Source organism: Vicugna pacos, chromosome 11 (genome assembly GCF_048564905.1).
Source record: "Vicugna pacos chromosome 11, VicPac4, whole genome shotgun sequence".
NCBI classification, from domain to species: Eukaryota; Metazoa; Chordata; class Mammalia; order Artiodactyla; family Camelidae; genus Vicugna; species Vicugna pacos.
The window spans coordinates 87,415,406-87,435,477 of NC_132997.1; the positions used below are offsets into that span (position 1 = coordinate 87,415,406).

Sequence of the window (20,072 nt, forward strand, 5' to 3'; positions counted from 1 at the left end):
TGCAAATCTCATCATGTCTGGACCCCTCTCCACTCCCATCACCTACCTGAAATTTTAAAGTAATGTCCCATGACTCTTAAGAAGCCCTGCCTGATCTGACCCTCTGCCACCTGGTGTCCCCTCTGGAGCCCCCTCCCTCCATCCTTTGTGCTGCAGCCCACATTCCCTCCAGGCCTGCTCAGCACCCTTGCTCCCTGCCACCCTAGGGGTTCTCAGTTAGCCCCTCTGCCTGGATCACTGCCTCACCCGAACACTGCTGCTCTGGTGAACTCCTGCTCATCCCCTAGCACCCTTCCTCCTGGACCCCCAGATCAGGACAGATCCCTTTACTGAAACCTCCTGTAGCCCTGTGTCCCTCTGCTGTGTAGCATTTAACATAGATATGAATTTATTTCTGTGCAAATTAAAAAAAATTAGTGTCCATCTTCTCCACCAGATGGACATAAGCTCCATGATGAACAGACCCTGCCTGCTCTTTATTCACTGCATGCTGTGTAACCTTGGCACCCAGCTGGGGCTTGGCACACATTCGGTGCTCAAGAAGTAGATTCATGAAGGAATAATGGGGCAAATCAGTGTTCTTTTTACTTGCCGTTTTGGCCCTCCTGGGTTCTAGCCTCTCTGAAATAAGAGATGGTAGAAAGGAATGGGTGTGTTCTGTGGATTGTTGTCTGACAAGTAAGAATGAGCGGGCTGGGTGGCCGGCTGTCCGAGGCTGGCTCAGGATCGTCCTGTGGTCCCTGAGGCTCGGCTGCGGTTCCTGCCTGGTTTGTTTCCGCGAGCAGGTGTGCGCGCCCTGCGGGGTTGGCTGCTGTCACCACCTGCCTGTTCTCCGGGGCCTCGGAGATGAGAGAGGCTGGAAGAAGGGTGTGGTTGCTCAGCCCACCTCTCCCCTCTCTTGAAGTCCCGTGGGTGGACAGTGTAACACAGCAGCTTCATGACCAAGGGATTGGGGAGGAATGAGACTTGTTTGGGGACAGGGCCTGAATGTGGTCCCTGGAGGCCCAGACACAGGCCCAGTTCTGTTTCAGCTCATTGTGAACTTCACTCTCTGTAGTCTGTTCAGTTTACAGAGCACTTGATCTGGCCACCCCTAGGTTGTACAGATGGGGCAGGGGAGGCCCAGAGAGGCTGTGTGACTTGCCTGGCATCACACAGCTATCAGTAGGTGAGCTGGGATGGAAACCTGAGTCTCCTCCCTCCCAGGCTGCCCACCCTTCCCGGACAGGAATGGACAGGCGTTCTCTCTCTAAGCCTGTGCTCTTACCTGTAGAGTGCGAGGGTTTGACTAGATTAGTGATTCTCAACCCTGCTAGCTCCTTAGCACCGCCTGTCCCCCCCAGCAGATTCAGGTTCTGGAGCCCAGGTAGGTGGTCCTCAGAGGGGTGGGCTGACTTGGTTTGAAGAGGAAGCAGCAGCCACACATTCATCAGCTCCCTGTTCAGGGGGAGCTTCTGCAGAATCCGGAGGTGGTTACACAGGGAAGAAGTGAAGATGTCCCCCAGGTACCCACTCACTTGCCATAACAGCCAAGCACGTGGTACAGAGTTACATTAGCCGAGCCACATCTGGAGTGAGTGATCTGCAGTCACAGAGCCCACCCTCCCGTCCAGGGCAGTGGCTGGCCAGTTTCCAGCTGGAGAACTTGCTGGTAAGACATTTTTAAAGGAACAGTGTCTCCCTACAGGACGTTAGGGATTCCTCAGCTCCTGGGCTGTTTGCCAGTGTTTTGTAGGCACGTTCAGGAAAGCTTAGTGCCTACCTGCTTTGAATACAGGGTCAAAGGGTGTGAGCATTTTTATAGCTCTTAATTCATTTGGCCAAACTGTGCAGAGAGCTGGGCTGGGCTCTGTGGAGGAAGGTAGAAGGGGGAAGTGTTCCTGCCCTCGGGGAGCCTCTGGGGGAGCAGGGCTCATGGGAGCAGCACCGCATTATGGGATGGGCTGCAGTGGGGGCCCCCCAGGTTGGCAAGATGTTGGTGATGTCTGAATGCAGTGATGTAGAAAGCTAGTTTTCTGGGAGACCAATTTGCTGAGTTATTGAGTGACTTTTGTGTTCTTTTGTTTGGGTTTTTTGGGGGTGAGGTGTTGCCACAGCCTCTGTCCTAACATCAGCCATGTTTTATGGAAGTGGAGGTTTTTGGTTTTCTTTTTTTTCCCTATAATTCAGTCTACTATCGTATTGTAGTTTACGTCTTGTTTTTGCCTCTGGTGGCAAAACGGCAGTAGCAGGTTCTCGCAGACCTCATGAAAGAAGGTCTGATTTATTTTTTGTCTGATAGCTTTTGACTGGGGAGCTAATTGCTGGTTCAGCATTTTAGCCTTGAACCATCTTCCCTGTGAGTAGAGATTGAGGGGAGGACATGTCAGGTGGGCAAACTCAAAAATTTGGTCCGAGGAGAACTAGGAACTGGTTTAGTTTGCTATTAAGAAGACTAATGAATGGAGAGAAACCAGGGTGGAGCTGGGACCACTCCCACTGTCCTGGCAGGTGCAAGTCCTATTGAACCCAACTTCCCTGTGTGGTATGATACCTCCCTCCCTCACCGCCTCCTGCACCCCCACGTTTACCTCCCAGCAGCCCCCCATTTCACATTCCTTCATCTGCCCCCCTTCCTGGGCTGTCCTGCTCCTGGGCTCTGCCCACCCTCACTGTGTGTCCTCTGCGCTTACCCATAGGACATTGAGATTTTTATTACTGAATTATTTTTTTTTTATTTTGCGGTGGAGGTAATTAGGTGTATTGATTTTTAGAGGAGGTACTGAGGATTGAGCTTGAGACCTCATGCATGCTAAGCACGCATTCTACGACTTGAGCTGTACCCTCCCCTGGACATTGACATTTTTAGAGCATCTGCACGTTTACTTCTGACATCGACCACGCACAGTTGGCTTTTCAGATAATCCTTCCAAGTGGCACCCTCATTGTCTTCAGGACTTCCATCACGGTTGGCTCACTGTTCAGCAATCCGGACGCATTACCTGTTCTGAAAGTTTATTTTGTAAACAGTTATTGACTGCTCACAGGCCATTATTACAGTTTTACTGGGTTCTGTATAGAAGAACAAAAAATGTATTCACGCACTTCGTACCCCAAAACTTTTCAGCCCTTGTTCATACTCATTGCTTTGAAGGAATATATCAGTGTTTACTCATAGTCCTGTCTCTTCAGATACTTGTTATCACCAGCATTCCTCAGACAGATAACACCGAAGGGAGTGTCTCAATGTGCCTTTTCCCGTCTCTAAAGTTGTTTTTCCTTTGGATCAATTCCCGGGTGTGATACTGCAAGGTCTAAGGATATAAGCCTTTTTATGACTCTTACTTCATTTGGCCATGTTGTTTTCCAAAAGGGTGTATGTACCAATACAGTGCCACTGCTGGAAAAGTTTCTCCTAATTTAATCTTTCCCCAGTTGCATTTAAATTTATAGCTTGATCATCTAAATTTCATATTTAACAGAGTATCCCACTGTTTGAATCAAAGTGTTTTGTCACCTGTTTGAAAAATTACCCTTGTGCGTTTCTGCGAATTCTCTTTCTTCTATAAATTGTCTGTTCACATCCAAGGTTAATTTGTATGGCAAGAAACTGTACCCCAGAGGGGCACCCAAGTTCTTACGCCTCACCAGGGACAAAGTTTCAGATAAAGGAATGTCGTTTAAATGCTGACGCTGTTTCCAGCAAGTTGCAAAACAACAATGTTTATACTATTGCCGAGAGGAACGTGGAAGGGCAGGACGTGCCGTACCAATCCCTGAAGCTCACTAATGGCATTTGGATTTTGGCCGAACTACGTATCCAGCCAGGAAATCCCAGTCACACGCTGTCACTGAAGTGTGGAGCTCCTGAAGTCTCCCAGTACATCTCCTGGGTCTGTGACAGCATTTTGAAAAACTGACAAACTGGTCTGGTGTCCTCTGGCCATCCTGTGATCAGTGCAAGCCAAGAGCTCGTAACTGGAAGAAGTTGTATTGGCGTGTAGACTCTGAACCCGAACACACTGAAGCCGCTCGCCGAGGTAGTGGCCAGTCTAACCTGTGCTAACGTTAGGGCCCAACCAGCCGGAGAGCTTTAGCTTCCTGTGAACGTTTGTAACCACTGCTTGAATCACTTCCCACCTCTTGCCACCTGCCGCTCTCTGTCCTTGCTTGTGGGCTTCTCCATCCTGTGCCGGTGGCTGGCATTTTCAAGAGTAGTTTGATGTTTTGTAATTGAGAGCTTGCTTCAAAAGCAGAAAAAGACAAAAGAAGAAAATATTTTAAAGCAAGGAAAAGTGTCACTGAATTGTAAAAAACAAACCCCCAAACTCATCAGAATCACTGGCTGTCTATATTCCCTCCGTATGTATTTTTAATTTTTCTCTTCAAAAAACTCAAATTTAAATGCAGAGATACTTGGGGGTGGGTGTATAGCTCAGTGGTAGAGCATGTGCTTAGCATGCATGAGGGCCCGGTCTAATCTCCAATACCCCACCCCCTAAAAAAAAAAAAAGAAAGAAAAAACTTAAATGTAAAGATCCTTGATAGAAGTCTGGGAAGGTGGGGGGTGTTTGTGTTGTCCATCTGGTAATTTTTAAGATACAATGTCATTAAACTCCTCGACCTTCCTGTTTTCTCTCTTATTCCCCGTTGGTTCTGGTCACACAGCGTGGCGATGGCGACTCCCCTCCTCTCTGCCTTGTTGTGACTGCTTCTGCTGTCTTCTCTCCTAGCGCCCCCATCCCTCCCTCTGCAGGAAGTCCACGTAAGCCAGGAGACCATTGGGAAGATTTCAGCCGCCAGCAAAAGTAAGCCCACGTTTTACTCCACCCTTCATATGCCATCTTCGGCCTCCGTGTGACAGACCCAAGAGAAGCCAGGTTACTCCAGACAGTTTCTGCCCCACTCCTGTCTTTTTTTCATGCTGTGGTCAGAGTCATTGTCCCCAAACAGGGGCCTGGCCAAGTTCCTCTCCTGGGTAAGAACCCTAGGTAAATCCTTGTTGCTGAATTTCTTGGTCCTTGCTTCAAGGTCTTGTGTCAGGTGACCACCATCTACCCAGCCAGCCTTGTCTGCCACCATGTTCCTTCTTCTGCCCGCCCTGTTTGGCATCCCCTCAAAGTGCCCAAGCCAGACCCGCCCTGCACGTCCCTCCCTCCCTCTCTGCTTACATCCCCCCAGCTCGCTGCTCCTGGTGGCGCCTTCTCATTGGTGCTTCTCTGACTTCCTCTCTTGCATCTTTGTGGCGAGCGGATGAGTGTGGACTCGAGCCAGATGGCCTGGCTTCGATTCCTGGCTTCCCCACTTCCTGGTACTTTGGCCTTAGGGAAGGTACCGAATTGCCCAGTACCCTGCTCTCCTCATCTCTCCAACAGAAAGACACACTGTAAATCTGCCTAAGGGTGGCGGTGGGGGGCTGGGTTGCTAATTGCTAAAGGGTACAGGGTTTCTTTTCGAGGAGATGGAAAGTGTTCTAAAGCTGGTTGTGATGGTGGTAGGCTGTATCTGTGAATGTACTAAAAACCGTTGAATTGTAAATGGGTGACTTATCTGTGAATGGTATCTCAATATAACTGTTGAAAAAATTTAAAAAATAGTAATCAATCTCAAGGTGGTTATGAGAATTAAATAAATTAATAAGTATAAAGTGTTTAAGGTAGCACCTGGTTTACAGGAAAGGTGCAGTCAGTGCTGGTTACCATTACTTAGCCTCTTGGGTAATGCGACCTTACGTACCAGGGTGCCTGGCTGTGTCCCAGACTAGGTTGTGACCCCTGAGGGCAGGAACCAAGGCTGTTGGGTGTTCCTCACTGGCCCAGTAGCCACTCCTCTCATGCAACTCAGTTAGTGTTATTGAATTAGACTCTTTCCTTATTACACAGATTTTCATGGAAGGGCCTGTTTGTGCGCGTTCTGCCCGTGGTAGATGCATGTTCTCTGCTGCAGGGGAGGGCTGCCTCTGGCCCGGACTTTGCCCAGTGTTATTTCCACCATTGTGCTAAGAGGAGCTGGGACCACCACAAGGTTGTTTCCCCTTCACTCATATTTGGTAGTAAGGTCCTCTTGGGATCAGAGCAGGGAAGCTGGTTGTCACACATTTTCTATCCCACTCTCCCCTAGTGATGTGGTGCTCGGCTGCGGTGGACATCCTGTTTCTGATAGACGGCTCTCACAGCGTCGGGAAAGGGAGCTTTGAAAGGTCCAAGCGCTTTGCCATCACGGTCTGTGAGGCTCTGGACATCAACCTCAGGAAGGTGAGTTCAAGTCTTGTCTTTGTATTAGAACATCTTTGGTTGCAAGTGACAGAAATTCCATCTTAAGCAAAAGAGGGCATTTACTGGCCTGTGGAACCAGGAAGAACAAGGGGGTAAATCCTGGTTCCAGATGTAATGGGATCCGAAGACTCAGTCCCTCTCTTTTTCCTTTTCCTCTGCATTTTGCTTTCCTTGGTTGGCATCCTTCCCAGGCGGGTTTTCCTTTCATAGCAAAGTTGCCCTGCATTGTCCTTCGAGCTCGTCACACCAGGAAAAAGAGAATGGACTTCTTTCTGTGTGAAACTGGTAGAAGTCCCTGAGGAGGGCTCTGATTGGGCAGGCATGGGTCACATGACAATCCCTTGACCTATCACAGAAGTCAGAGGGAAGAGATTGTCCAGCCAGACTTGAGTCATTTCACCCACATTCTTGGGGTGTGGATGAACACTGGATGTCCCGCTAGAAAGGGAGGTGGTGTTTGCAGAATAGTGGGAAAGGGAAAGCATGCTGGCAGACAAAGACTGTAACTACCTCTGAAGATTAGAGTCTTACTATGAATCACAGCTCCTCCCCTCTGTTTACTTGAAAGGAACAGCTCCTGCCTGATGAATCCAACCAGTATCTGCATTTCTTGTTCTTCATGGTTCTAGATAGCAAGTCAGCAGATACCAGCAGAGTGTGCTAGCTGCAGCTCTTGTTGCTGAAAGAGGTATTTTGGAACAGCTCATTAGAAAAACGGTCAATGAACACAGTTCTCAGAAAATGAAACACAGACGGCCCTTTGACATAGGAAGAGATCCCCAGCCTCACTCAATGTAATAGCAAATCTCCAGCTGCGATACCATTTTCCACTTAACTGGATTAGCAGCAAATCCAAAATTTGGTGCCGTGCTCCTTTGGCAAGCCTGTAGGAGACTGGTGTTCTCATGCACTGCTGGTGGGCATGGGCAGCCTCTCTATAAGAGAATCTAATAATGTCCATCAAAATGACAAAGGCTTGGACTCTGACCCCATAATGTATTCTGCAGATACTCCCACAGGTGCAAAATAATGCATGTGCAAAATTTTTCATTGCAGTGTTGTTTGTAAAGATTTCAGGCAACCCAAATGCCCGCTCACAGGGGACAGGTACATCCATTATGGTGCATTCGTATAATGAAACACAGGGCAGCTGCAGAAAGCGAATGAGGAAATTCTCTGATATCGAGAGACACCAAAATAAATTGAGTGTAAAAAGAAAGGTGCAAATGGTATTTATAATATATTATTTTTTATGAAAAACAGAGATGAAAAAAGTCTGTATTTGTATTCGTTTGTATATGCATCAAGAAACCCTGGAGGGATTTGTGAGAGGATAAGAGCACTGATTTCCAGTTGACGGAGAAGATGGGAACTGAGTAGTTGGGGCATGAGTCCAGGGGGAGACTCATGGGTGTAAACTTCATTATACTTTATGGATTTTGAACCGTGTGAACTGACTCAAAAATCAGATAAAAATTTAGGAAGGGCATTTTGGTCTGGAAAGCCATAATTACTTGAATTAGGGACTAGTCACATACAGACTGAGGAAGGAAATGGTGTTCCAAAATGACATTCCTGGGTTAATCCTAGAAAACCCTTTAGGATTTAGGACAAAGTGGCTGTTAATGAGGGCCAGATTTTCTCCAGAATGGCATGTCGTCTGGGGAGGGAGCCCATTGCCCTCAGGCTGTCTAGCTCAGTTATAGCTGACGTCATTCCATGAACGCGGAAGTTCCAGCCATGAAGTCAACCCATCACAGACCCCGAGAGGGTCAGGGCCGAGGCTTGCTGAATCTCTACCCTCCTCCACATACTGCCCTGCTTTTAAAAGGAAGTGATTCTTTATGATATTTCACTAGTTTTTCATAGAGGAGGAGCCATAAAGATCAAACACTGTTGACCTTAGCAGGGATGCAATATGTCCTGAAATGAGTGGCCTGGAGACCCCAGTGGATAGCAAGTTGGAAGAGAAGAGCTGTATGGAATATTAGAGAATGTTTTATAGATGAATAAATGGATTCAGAGAGGCTAAGTGACTGCCTTAGGTCACACAGCAATCTTCGAAAAGAACTAAGCATGAAAGAACTGGGCCTCTTGACTCTCAGCCCAGCACTTCACATTCTGCTGTCCCAATCACATAGCAAGTGGACAGCTGGCGACATGGTGGGTGTGTGTGTATCTGTGTATGTGGAAGTGGGAGGTGCTGATGGAATTCAGCATCCTCGAAGAGAGGATAAGAAAACTATAACAAAAAAAACTTCATGGGTGGTGCTGTTGGGAGCAGCTATCCCAACCCACAAGGCCCCAGAGCTTAGGGAATTTAGTCTCGATGTTGCTGAACCATATCTAGAATGTGGCATTTTTAGGTTAGATATTGGCAAACGGGACAGTGGCCACAACAGGGAAACAGAGCAGTGAGAGGCCTGGACATTCCCATTCGAGGGAACTTGATTATCATTTTCATGAGTAGGAGAGTGCCTAGTGGCTCTGTTTTATTGAGAAGATGGAATCTGGGGTTTCAGGGAGTTTTGTATTTGGGTTTGTCCCAAGAAAACTTTCTTAAAGCAAGACTTGTGGAGCAGAGGAATTGGGTGTCTGTTTCGTGAGCAAGTGAACGCCTCCACCTCCAAGCTGCTCAGACTTGCTGGGACTGGTGGCGAAGGCTCTTTGCATTAGGGTGACTTCAGACGGTTCAGTCTGATCTGCGGCTTCAGGTTTTATGTTTTTGCTGCTGCATTTTGGTGTCACCGTCTTGTTATCTCCCCACAAAGGAGATTTGATGTGCACCTTATTTTACGTTCCAGGCGGAAATTTTCAAGTAGCTGTAAATGCAGGCTTTTTATGGGGGCTTTGTTACTGAGGTGGATGTAAGGTGTTTGAAGTCTTCCTCTTAACACTGAAGCTGAGAAGTTCACTTCGTGGCTTCTAATATAATGAGCGGAGCGGACTGATTACAGTGTGCTGAGAAGTCTGGGCGGGCTGGCTTCTGAGCATACAATAAACTGAAGATAAAAGGTAACTATTTTGCTCCCAAACCACCAATTAAATTAAATGCCTTAACTACTGACTCAGGCTGTTTCCATCTTCTGTTTTGAAGTTGGCTCCTTCCTGTTTAACTCAATTAAACACACCCAGCTGTTGGTCTCAAGGGAGTTTTTAAACTAAGTGATTCATTCACATGATTAAAAAAAAAGACATTCAATGAAAAGCATCCCTTTCACCCACACGTTTTATATTTGCCCAGTCCCCCGCCTGCTGTCTTGTGAGCATCCTTGCAGAATCACTTCATGCAAATACAAGCAATGTGAATATATGCTCTTATTTTTGCCCTTTTTACACAAAGGGTACCACGCAGTACATACTGTTTACACATTACCTTTTTCTCTTCACATTGTCTTGGGAGTCTTTCCATGTCTAGATAGGTAGGTAGTATAGGTATTAATAGAGCCATATATCATTTTTCATTGCTGATTAATGCTCCCGTCGTAAGGATTTGTGAAGGTTTAGTTCTCCAACTCCCTGTTGATAGACATCCGTTATTACAGATACATTGTGAGCTTGTAAATACGTCATTTCACACCTGTGGAAGTACAGCTGTATGATAAGTTCCCAGTAGCCCCACACATTTGTTATTTTCAGTAAACCTTGACAAATTGCTCTCTATGGATGCTGTGACATTTATGTTCTTAACCAGCAGTGTTCGAGGATGCTATTTCCCCCTGTAAACGTATCTGGCTTTTTGCTACATCTCAGGGTGACACAGTCAAGCATCTCTTCTTACTAAGGAACCGTTTGCATTTCCTTTCCTGTGATCTCTGTTCATATCCTTTGCCCATTTTTCTGTTGGACTGTTGACCTTTTACATATCAATTCTTAGATACTCTTTATATATTGGGGAAACTAACCTTTTATCTCCGACATGAGTCGGCAACTTTTCATGTTATCTTCCTGTTTTGGTTGCCTTATGGTATGTTTTGCCCTGTGGAAGTTTTTTTCGTTAGATTTATCGATTTTCATTTCTGACTTCTGGATTGCAAGTCCTAGTAGGGTCTTTTCTACTTTGAAGTTACAAAGGAATTCTTTCAAGTTTTCTTCCAGAACTTTTATGGTCACATTTTCCATGTTTAAATCTGGAATCCGTTTGCAGTTTACCCTTAATTCTTTTGCAGAGGGCTCTCCAGGTGTCCCAGTATCACTTACTGACTAGACCGTCTTTTCCCCACTGATCTGAGATCACCCTTTAGCAACATGCTAAATTTGAGGGAGATTTTACAGAGGTCGCTTCTCAGAAACTCTTTCTTGAGGTTCTCTACTATTCTGCTTTTCAGTGTCCCTCTCCCCGACGTGCCCACCTAAAACTTCATTTTCTTCCTTAAGATGCCCAGAGGCCCCTCCTAGGAATCTCCCGCGGGAGGAAAGTCTGATGGGCTGTGCTCACTGGGAGCAGATGCAGCCAGCCTGGTGAGGTGGTGTGTGTTGATCAACCACCAGGCCCGTTAAGGGATCAGCAGAGAAGGAATTCACGTAGCAAAAGTCTGCATCATTGTTTAAATATGAATCCCTTGGCCCTTTTGCAATCTTGGCCAGAACTGGGGTTGGTTATGAGAATAGTAACTAAGAGTGTAGTTTCTCCAGGAGTTCTGAGAGCCAGTGACGAGGTGCAGGGGTTAGGTCCTCGAGAGGAAACTTTAATGTTTCAACCCTTCTCTGCTTGACACATGCCAATCTTAAGGGTCCAGAGAGTGACCTGACTCCATCTCCCTTCTCCAGTTTTGCAAGGCACTGGGTTTTCTCACGTGGTCTCATGCATTAAGATGCAAGACCTGGGACCACTGGTGGCTCTTATTCTCTCCACTGCCGAGGAACTCCAGCTCCAGTGTTGCTTGTCTCAGATGAGGGTGCTGCTTGTCCCCCAGTCTGACTCCGGTCTGGAGATCGGGTCCTTCCCTAGCTTGGCAGGAGCAGGCCTGGAAGGGCTGATCCCCTCAACGAAGGGTGGGTGTGTGGTGGCTGCGGCAGGTGATGAGCCACCAGTGATGGTGGCTGTGGTTAGTGTCTGTGGCATCCCGGGGAGGGTGGGAGCGGGTGGTTTGCTGAAGGCCTGCTGAGAAGGGAAGCAGCATCACTGAGCCTTAGTGAGGATCCCAGCCACCAAGTCCCTTCCTTACTAGCCCTGGGCCGGGTCTGTAGCCTCTGTTTTACTTTCTCCAGCAGTAATGTGGGTATGAAGAGTGCTCTGTGGATTAAATGAGATAATTGTTGAGATGGCTTAAAACAGTGCCTACACCGGGGAGGCAGGCAGTAAGTGTGAGCAGAGACCCCTAAAGCACTCACAGCTCAGCCCAGAGAGCTGTCAGGATGGTGGTGGAGTTGGTGGTAGTCAGTGCAGAATACAGGCAGATGTGACAGTCCCCTTCCAGATTCTCCACTGAGTCTCTGGAACCTTCTTTTCGGGACATGAGAGAAGGCTCCAGCACTGGTGTTTGGGAGTGGGCAGGAAGCAGGGGCCTTAACCTTTCTCGTCCCTTCTTTCCTCTTAGGGATGTTTGTGACTTGACCCTGCTCTTGGCCCCTGGGCCCTCTGTCTCCCCTCGCAGGTCAGGGTGGGAGCTGTCCAGTTCAGTTCTGCTCCTCGTCTGGAATTCCCCTTGGATGCATTTTCAACCCAACAGGAAGTGAAGGCCAAAATCAAGGGGATGGTTTTCAAGTAAGTGTGACCAGATGCTGCCATGGTTAGGATGAAGCTAGCTTCTCTCAGAATCGCCCTTGAAGGGTTGGCCCGGCTCTTGACCTCAGAGAAGGAGAGAGGGCTGTGGGTAACGTGAATTCCCTTCTCAAGGCTGCCCCTTATCATTTACATGACAATGTCCCAGGTGGGAACTTAAATGCAGGTTTTTTTTAAATTGCTGTTATTGTGTCAGTTACCTGGGAGAAAGGGCTAGTGAGGGTGGAGACAGGTTAAGAGCATGAGTGGGTGGAAGGGAGAACACTGGGTCCTTCTCCCAGCACTGTCCCCGGTGACCGCGCAGCCAGGGTGGTTCACCACACTTCTCCAAGCCTCATTTTTGTGATCTAAAAAGAGTCAGTGCTCCTCTGTTACTGAGAGTGCTTTCAGAATGATAAATAGCTGTTTATTTGCTCGTGCACATACACATCCTATAAATATATGTACATGGTGGGTCAAAATTTTACTCACATCACAAGTCAGCTGATGTGTGTACATGCACATATATATATGTGTATACATGTATTTTGTGAATAAATATTTTATATATGTATTACATTTACAGCTGTATGGATATGAATGAGTTATACACGTCCCTATATATGTATATACACACCCGCACATACACAGTGTTCTTCACAAGCGCTCACAGAAGAATGCCTTTACTTGCCACTTGCCGCTCTGATCTCCAGATCCTCTTTGATCTCTGCTTTCCCTTCCCCTAGTGTCTGCTGAAGTCCCACTCAAGTCCATGGTCCCAGCCATTTACAGCTGTCACTTCTACTTGCAAATGCCCTTAAGCTCTGAGGTCTTTTATCAGACTCAGGCCTCTGTAAGCCCCCAGTGCTCTCAATAAGCCTGAATCCCCACACTGGACACAGCAGGAACTTTGCGGGCCCCCACGTTCCAGAGACCCCCCCCCCCCGCAATGACTTTAATCTTAGGCTGTTTATCCCAGCCCTTTCCTCTGCCCTTGAGTACCGTAAACAGAATAAGAGGCAAGTCAAATACAAGAAAGTTCAAAGGGAAAAGGACATTAATTTTTTTTTAAATGGTGTTAGTGTACACTGACCTTCCTGTGTCCCCTTGGAGCCTTCTAACCTTGGGGCCTCCAGGAATGTTTCCTGTAGAGAACAGAGGTGGCCTCGCTGCCATTTCTGGGGCCCAGACACACAGAGCAGTACTTGTCAAAGTGAGGTCCTCAGTGATGGTCTGGGTCGGAATTGCCTAGGGAGTATGTCAAAGTGCAGGTGCCTGGGCTGCCTCCGACGGCTGCTGGATCACCCTGGGCAGTGATACCAAGAATCTGCACTTTTGAAAGGTCTCTCCCCACTGCCTCCCTGCCCTCAGAGTGTCATATACACTCATTTTTTTAAAGCAGCTTTATTGAGATATAATTTAAATACCGTAAAATTCCCACATTTAAACTGTACAATTCAATGGTTTTGAGTACATTTTCAGGGTTATGCAACTGTTACCATAATCTAATTTTAGAACTTTTTCATCATCTAATAAGAAATCTGGTGAATAGACTTTTACTCAGACAACATGTATAAGTGGCCAATAAGCACATGAGAAGATGCTCAACATCATTAGCCATTAAGGAAAGGCAGATCAAAACCATAATGAGATACCATTTCACACACACTAAGAAGGCTAAAATGAGAGACAGACAGTAATGAGTGTTGGCAGGGATGTGGAGAAATTTGAGCCCTCGTATACTGTTGGTAGGATTGTAAAATGGTGCAGCCACTTTGGGAAACAGTTGGGCAGTTCCTCAACATGTTAGAGTTATCACATGTCCTAGCAGCTTCACGCCAAGAGGATTGAAGACATATACCCCCACAAAACCTTGTACACTCATGTTCACAGTAGCGTTATTTATAATAGCCAAAAAATGGAAACTAAAAGCCCAGTGGATGAATGGGTCAACAAAATGTAATTTATCCATCAAAGCAAAAATACACAGATAAGACTGCATCACACTCAAAAGTCATGCACAGCGAAAGAAACAACAAAATGAAAAGGCAGCCTGCAGAACTGAAAATTTTTGTAAACCATATATTAAGTAAGGGGCTAATATCCAAAATATATGAAGAATTCATGGAAGCAATAACAAAAAAAATGTAATGTGATAAATATTGCTACAATGGCGATTGCTAAAGGCAATTGCTAATGGCAATATTATGGTAGATAAAGATGTAAAAGTAACACATTGTACACCTCAGATTTACACAATGGTATATGTCAAATATATTCAATCTTTTGAAATAGGGATTTAAATAAAATATGATATATCCATGCAGTGGGCTATTATTCAGCCATGAAAAGGAATAATGATATGATTCATGTTACAACATGGATAGACCTTGAAAACATGCTAAGTGAAAGAAACCAGACAAAAGCCCACATACCGTATGATTTTTGTTTCTACGAAATAGACTGGAATAGGCAAATCTGTGGAGACAAAGTAGATTAGTCATTGCCGGAGGATATGGGGAGTGACTGCTAACGGCTTCTTTTTGGGGTGATGAAAATATTTTGGACTTAGTGGTGATGGTTGTACAACCAAATTATACTAAAACCCACTGAATTGTATACTTTAAAATGTTGAATTTTATGGTATATGAATTATATCATTGATTTATTGTTAAAGAAAAAACCATTATATGCACACAAACATTTGCAGGAGAGAAAGTAACCTACTGGCTTAAATTTAAGACTGAAAGTCAAAAACTGGAAGATTTTGACTCAGATAACTCAACCCTCCTCTCATGTGAAAAACTAAGCCAGTAGCAGTGAATTGGTACTAACAGGCACTTTGGAAATCACCTAGTATCTCTTCCAACCCCTTATTTCATGGAGGGGGATACCGAGGTTGAGAAGGAGCAGGTGACTTGGCCAAAACCACAGGGTCACAGTGCTCATCCATTAGACCCCGTGGGACTGTCCTGTCCCACTCTCCCCACCCTCACCCCCGAAGTAATTAGTTGAGCCCCTTCTCAGCTGGGTTGAAAGTCACAGCTAAGGGCTGGAGAGTAGTATTCATGACCTATGAAATGCAGAGATGCATTGAGATCGTGCCGGATGAGGACACTGGGGATGTAGAAAGACGCCTCTTTATGTGTCTGAACAAGGTCAGCTCTTCCTTGGGGATGTGAATGGCGACCACTTGTGTATCCCAGGGTGATTGTAAGAGACAGCAGACAAAGCAAGGAGGCAGTAACTGGTTTTCTGGCCACGGTTGCAGGGTCACTGAGGACACTGAGCGTTAAGACATCCTTATTATCCAGAACAGAGGAATGTTGGCCAAATGGGAGTGTTGACCTCCCCAGGACTCTTTGCCCTTTGCCTTCAGTGTAATTTTAAATTCTGGACTGATTAGCACAGCTCTGTCCAAAACCCAGAACACTTGCCTTTCCAGACCAAGGCAGTCCCCCAAAAGCGTGTTTTAAAATGGCTAAGAAACCACCGTGACAATCACGATATTGCTACATTGTAATAAATGTAAAGAATATTACAACCAACCCTTCCAGTCTTGCACCCCACGATAACATAAAATCAGATCAAACATGGTCAGCCATTGACTCCCAAATGCCTAGAACCTTGGCCAGGGGGCTGTGCAAGCTGGTTCCATCATCTCATTAACTTCACAACAGCACAACTCTTGAGCTTTCTGGGATTGAAGGTTTTGGACCCTGCCTGTAGCTTTATCAGAATTGTACTGTATTTAGATAGCTGTACAGAAATAGGTTACTGCTTTACATTAGCACAGAGCCTTTTATAGCCATCTCTGGCCTCTTTAAAACCATAGTAACATTTAAAAATAGCTTTTAGAATAGTTAAAATTACAAAGCACTTTGCTGTCTTTAACTTAATATTATTTAGTATGTATTTTTCATAAAAGCTGCATTATGTTGCATGTTGATCCTTTTTAATGGTTATGTAATAATCCAAATGAATTGAGCTATCACCATATATTAAATCATCCCCTAAAAGGACGCATTTAGGTTGATTCCAGGATTTCTGTCCATTGCCAAAACCACTACCAACAAAAACTCCTGTCATCAGCATCCCTGAACCCGCAGTGAGCTTTCTTAGGAATTATTTTTCAAAGTCTGTTGCCTGCACTGCCTGCATCAGAATCACTGAGGGTAGGGGAAGAGGAGGTGGGTTTAAACTGTAGATTCTCAAGTCTGGTCACACATCTACCAACTGGGACTCTGGAAGGATGGAATCTAAGAATCCACATTATTAAGTCTCTTGAGGGATTTTTATAACTAGAACTTGAGACTAATTCAAAAGATGAACTTAGAATAAGCTGCTAGTTGGTTCATTATAACTACCACTGATGGAGCGCGCACTGGGCACAAATTTAATCCTCAAATAATACTGTTATTTTCCCAACTTTAACAGGGAAGGAAACAGAGTCTCAGGTTAGATAACTTTGCCAAGCTCAGCTGCCCAGTGTATCACGGGCCTCATATCTGTGCCCCTTTCCTTAATCAGTCCATGCACTGCTATCGTAAACAGCCATCCATCTGTGAACCTCTTTCTACCTAGTTCAGTCCTATTGGAGAGAAATGAGAAAAATCTTAGACTCTGGCCCCAGACCTCCTAGTCTGGAGCCAGATGCTGAGGTCAGAACAGACTCACCTAGAAATATTCCACGGGATGAGTGGAGGTAGCAGCGTTTCTTCTCATTTCCCAGGGTTCAGAAGCTGTCAGGAATCTCCGCTGAGCTTGGTCGGCTGAGTCAGAAGCCAGCAGGTTAGGTGGAGAGGGTGGACGGCACATGCATTTGTGTGCTGAGCCATGTGGAGCATGGACGCCCTGCAGGCCAGTGGAGCTGTGGCCTGGGCTCTTGTGTCCTTGAAATTTAATTAATCTCCAACCACAGGCTGGTGGGCTATGAAGAGCAGGGCCCAGGACTTATTTGCAAAATGAGAACAGAATTTCAGAGAAGTGCTTCTCCCCCCCACCCCAGTCCTGAAGCTTTGAGGGTACAGGAAAAGAAGTGATGATCAGATGGCAGAGGGGGTGGGCTGTGTTTTGAGGAGAGAAAGCAGTCTGGCTGAGAAACTAAGGATGCAGGGCCACAGCCAGAGGCTCGAGGGGAGCATTGCCAGGGGGAGGGCACAGGGAGCTCCTGGCTTTGGGGGAGAAGTTTTGTGACCATTTAGGCAGAACAGTACAAAGTAGGAATCAGCAGACCTTTTCAGTAAAGAGCCATAGAGTAAATATTTTCAGCTTTGCCGGCCACGTGGGCTCTGCACAGATAGCACACAAATGCACGGGTGCCCGTTTTCCATGCCCATTTGGCCACAGGCTGTAATTTGCCAATCCCTGGAGAGGAGTGACCATTGGCTTTGGGATTAGCCTGACTGGTTTTAAACTCCAGTTTTGAGCTCTGCTAGCCAGGTGAGAGGCAGGTGACTTGACTGGTTATTTAACCTGATGGTTAAGAACTTGGGCTCTGGAAGGATCCAGGGTTCAAGTTCTGCCTCCACCACCTGTGAGCTGTGTGACCTGAGATAAGGCCTTTTTCTGAACTCCCCGATCTCAGAGCCGTGGTGAGAATTGTATGAGCAAGCGCCTTCACACACACACACACGCTTAGCACAGTGACACCCCGCACGTGGTAAGTGCACAGTAAATGTTAGCAGTTAGTATCACTGGTCTCTGAGCAGGGGATTCCTCATCTATTACCATCCACCAAAAGGTTTTACCTAAGATGTGTATTTTAGTGAGTCATTACTTTCTGCCCAGTTGATGCTCGGAGCTGGCAGTCCACCTTCTGAGGACGTGTACACGAGCCTCCTCTGGGGAGATTTAGTAGGGATTCTGAGCTGGGATTCCACAACTGGGCTGTGAGGATTAGAGAATCTTAGCGTCCTGATGACGTGGGATGTTTGTAACCTGCCCTGATCTGAAAGTAGTCAGAGGATTCAGTCTTCCAGTGCTCAATGCTGAACTTGGAAGTGGGCCGGAAAGGCCTGATCATGGAATCGATCCTCATCAGATCCTGGCATCAGAGCTCCGTCCTTTATGCTCACGGATTCTTACTAACCTCTGTTGTCTGCTTTTCCACCCCAAGGAGACGTTGAGGCGTAACAAGAAGGGCCTGGTAGAGATGGGAGGTGGGTGTTAGACAAACAGTGAGAATTGTCCCCAGAGCCATCAGTGGGAAGAGAAAGTGAACGCATAAACAACGAAGAATGACATTATACAACGTAACAGAAATGGGTTAATAAATACTAAGTCCAGGGAGGTTATTCCTCTTCATCATGGTTGTGGTTTTAGATAGTGAGGACGTGTATATCTCATGCTAGAATTGTCCCTTTGAGCCTCTGCTGGGAGAAAGCTCTCATTTCAGCTTCACCTCTGGGTCGCTGACTTTTTCTTTCTCTTTTCCTTCTGGGTGAGTTCAGAGGAGGGCGCACAGAGACAGGCCACGCTTTGAAATACCTCCTGCGCAAAGGGTTCCCTGGGGGCAGAAATGCCTCTGTGCCCCAGGTCCTGGTCATCGTCACTGACGGGAGGTCCCAAGGGCACGTGGCCCTGCCAGCCAAGCAGCTGAAGCAGAGGGGCATCGCTGTGTTTGCCGTGGGGGTCCGCTTCCCGAGGTAAGAGATTTCGCCACCCTGGGTCACTCTCTCGATCAGCCTGGGGACTTCACAGCCATGGGAAAGGAGGGGAGCTGGGGAAACCATCCTGGCCCTTCTGGGATCTGTCTTTTCCTCACTTTGAGGTACTGTTGTCGGCACATGGGGATCTCCAAGTCTTTGGAAGTCTGAGCGTGTTTGCTTCGTCTTTTATTTAGTCTGAACACTTGGTTTCAAGTGCTGGAAATGTGCCTTAAATTTATTCATGCAGAAACTGAAATTCATGGACTCCCCTGACTGCACTGGGTGGGTCAGAGGCTTCAGTGCCAGTAAGATTCTTGACGTCCCAGGGTCCGATCATCTCTGCTGTTCGCTTAGCCTGGTTCTCTCCGGAAGCTGGGATGGTGGATGTGGGCAGCGCCCCAGTTCACATCTTCCCAGCCCCACCTGGAGGGAAAAGACTCATTTCTCGTTTCAAGTTGAATGATCCAAAAAAGGGTTCTGACTAGCCTGAGTCACAGGTTCGCTCCTGAATCCAGGAGAGTGGGTGTCTGGGCCTGGCTGCCTCCTCCAACCACGTTTCTCTAGATGGTAGAATGTGCCTTCCAAGAAGGGGAGGGCACAGGTCCCCAGTGATCTCAGCCGTAAATATGGAGATGATCTCTATGGACCTCCAGTTCTTATGGGTGTCAAGTAAAATGACTTTGGGCACTGTGCCTATACATAGAAATCTCCTCCTTAATTTTAGTACAGTCACCCCTCAGTATTCATGGGGGATTGGTCCCAGAACCTCCCTCCCAGGATATCAAAATCCACAAATGCTCAAGTCCTTTACTCAGCCGTCCCATATCCACGGATCATAAACATAGCACAAGATCTGCAGTTGGTTGAGTGTGTGGCTGAGGAACCTATGGATATGGAAGGCCGACTGTACTTTATTCATTCTCTCAATCAATAGATGTAGGTTGTCTTCCTTGTGCCAAACTATTCTAGGTTCTCAGGATGTGGAGACAACAATACAAAGTCCCTGCTTTCATGGAGCTTCCATTCTAAGAAAGGAACTAGATAATAAACAAGTGAATGAACAAAAGTTATACAATTTCAGGTGGAAATAAAATGCAAAGGAGAAAAATAAAGTAGGTAAGAGGTTACAGAAGAGGATAGCTGTTTTGGATTTGGCAAGGCTCCTCTAAGTTGATTTTCTGAGCAGAAACTTGAGTGAAGTGAGGAACAAGCCTTCCAAATATCAAGGAAAAGAGAAGGCAAGACAAGCAGATGGCAAGTGCAAAGGCCCTGAGGCAGTAGCTAGTGTAGTGTGGTATAGAAACATCAAGACAGTCAGGGAGGGGCTGGAGCCCGGCAAGCAAGGGGTGAATTACAAGAAATGAGGCAGAAGAGATGGGCAAGAGTCAGGCCTGGAGACTTTGTGGGTTAGTATAAAGACTTTGAAGTTTGTTATGAGTAGTCTGGGAAGTCTTTGGAGGGTTT

At 46.5% G+C, this 20,072-nt stretch overlaps 1 protein-coding gene across 4 annotated transcripts in view; it reads left to right on the forward strand.

Moving 5' to 3' along the window:
* VWA2 (von Willebrand factor A domain containing 2) overlaps positions 1 to 20,072 on the forward strand; it is a 47,187-nt gene that overhangs the window by 9,668 nt on the left and 17,447 nt on the right. For 2 of the 4 annotated variants that reach the window (XM_072971939.1, XM_072971938.1), the window contains exons 3-6: positions 4,713 to 4,787; positions 6,100 to 6,233; positions 11,852 to 11,961; positions 18,411 to 18,605. In XM_072971939.1, the coding sequence (XP_072828040.1) occupies positions 4,713 to 4,787; positions 6,100 to 6,233; positions 11,852 to 11,961; positions 18,411 to 18,605 (514 nt within the window). The remainder of the gene's footprint in view (positions 1 to 4,712; positions 4,788 to 6,099; positions 6,234 to 11,851; positions 11,962 to 18,410; positions 18,606 to 20,072) is intronic. The other 2 variants (XM_072971941.1, XM_072971940.1) reach the window with 1 other exon arrangement.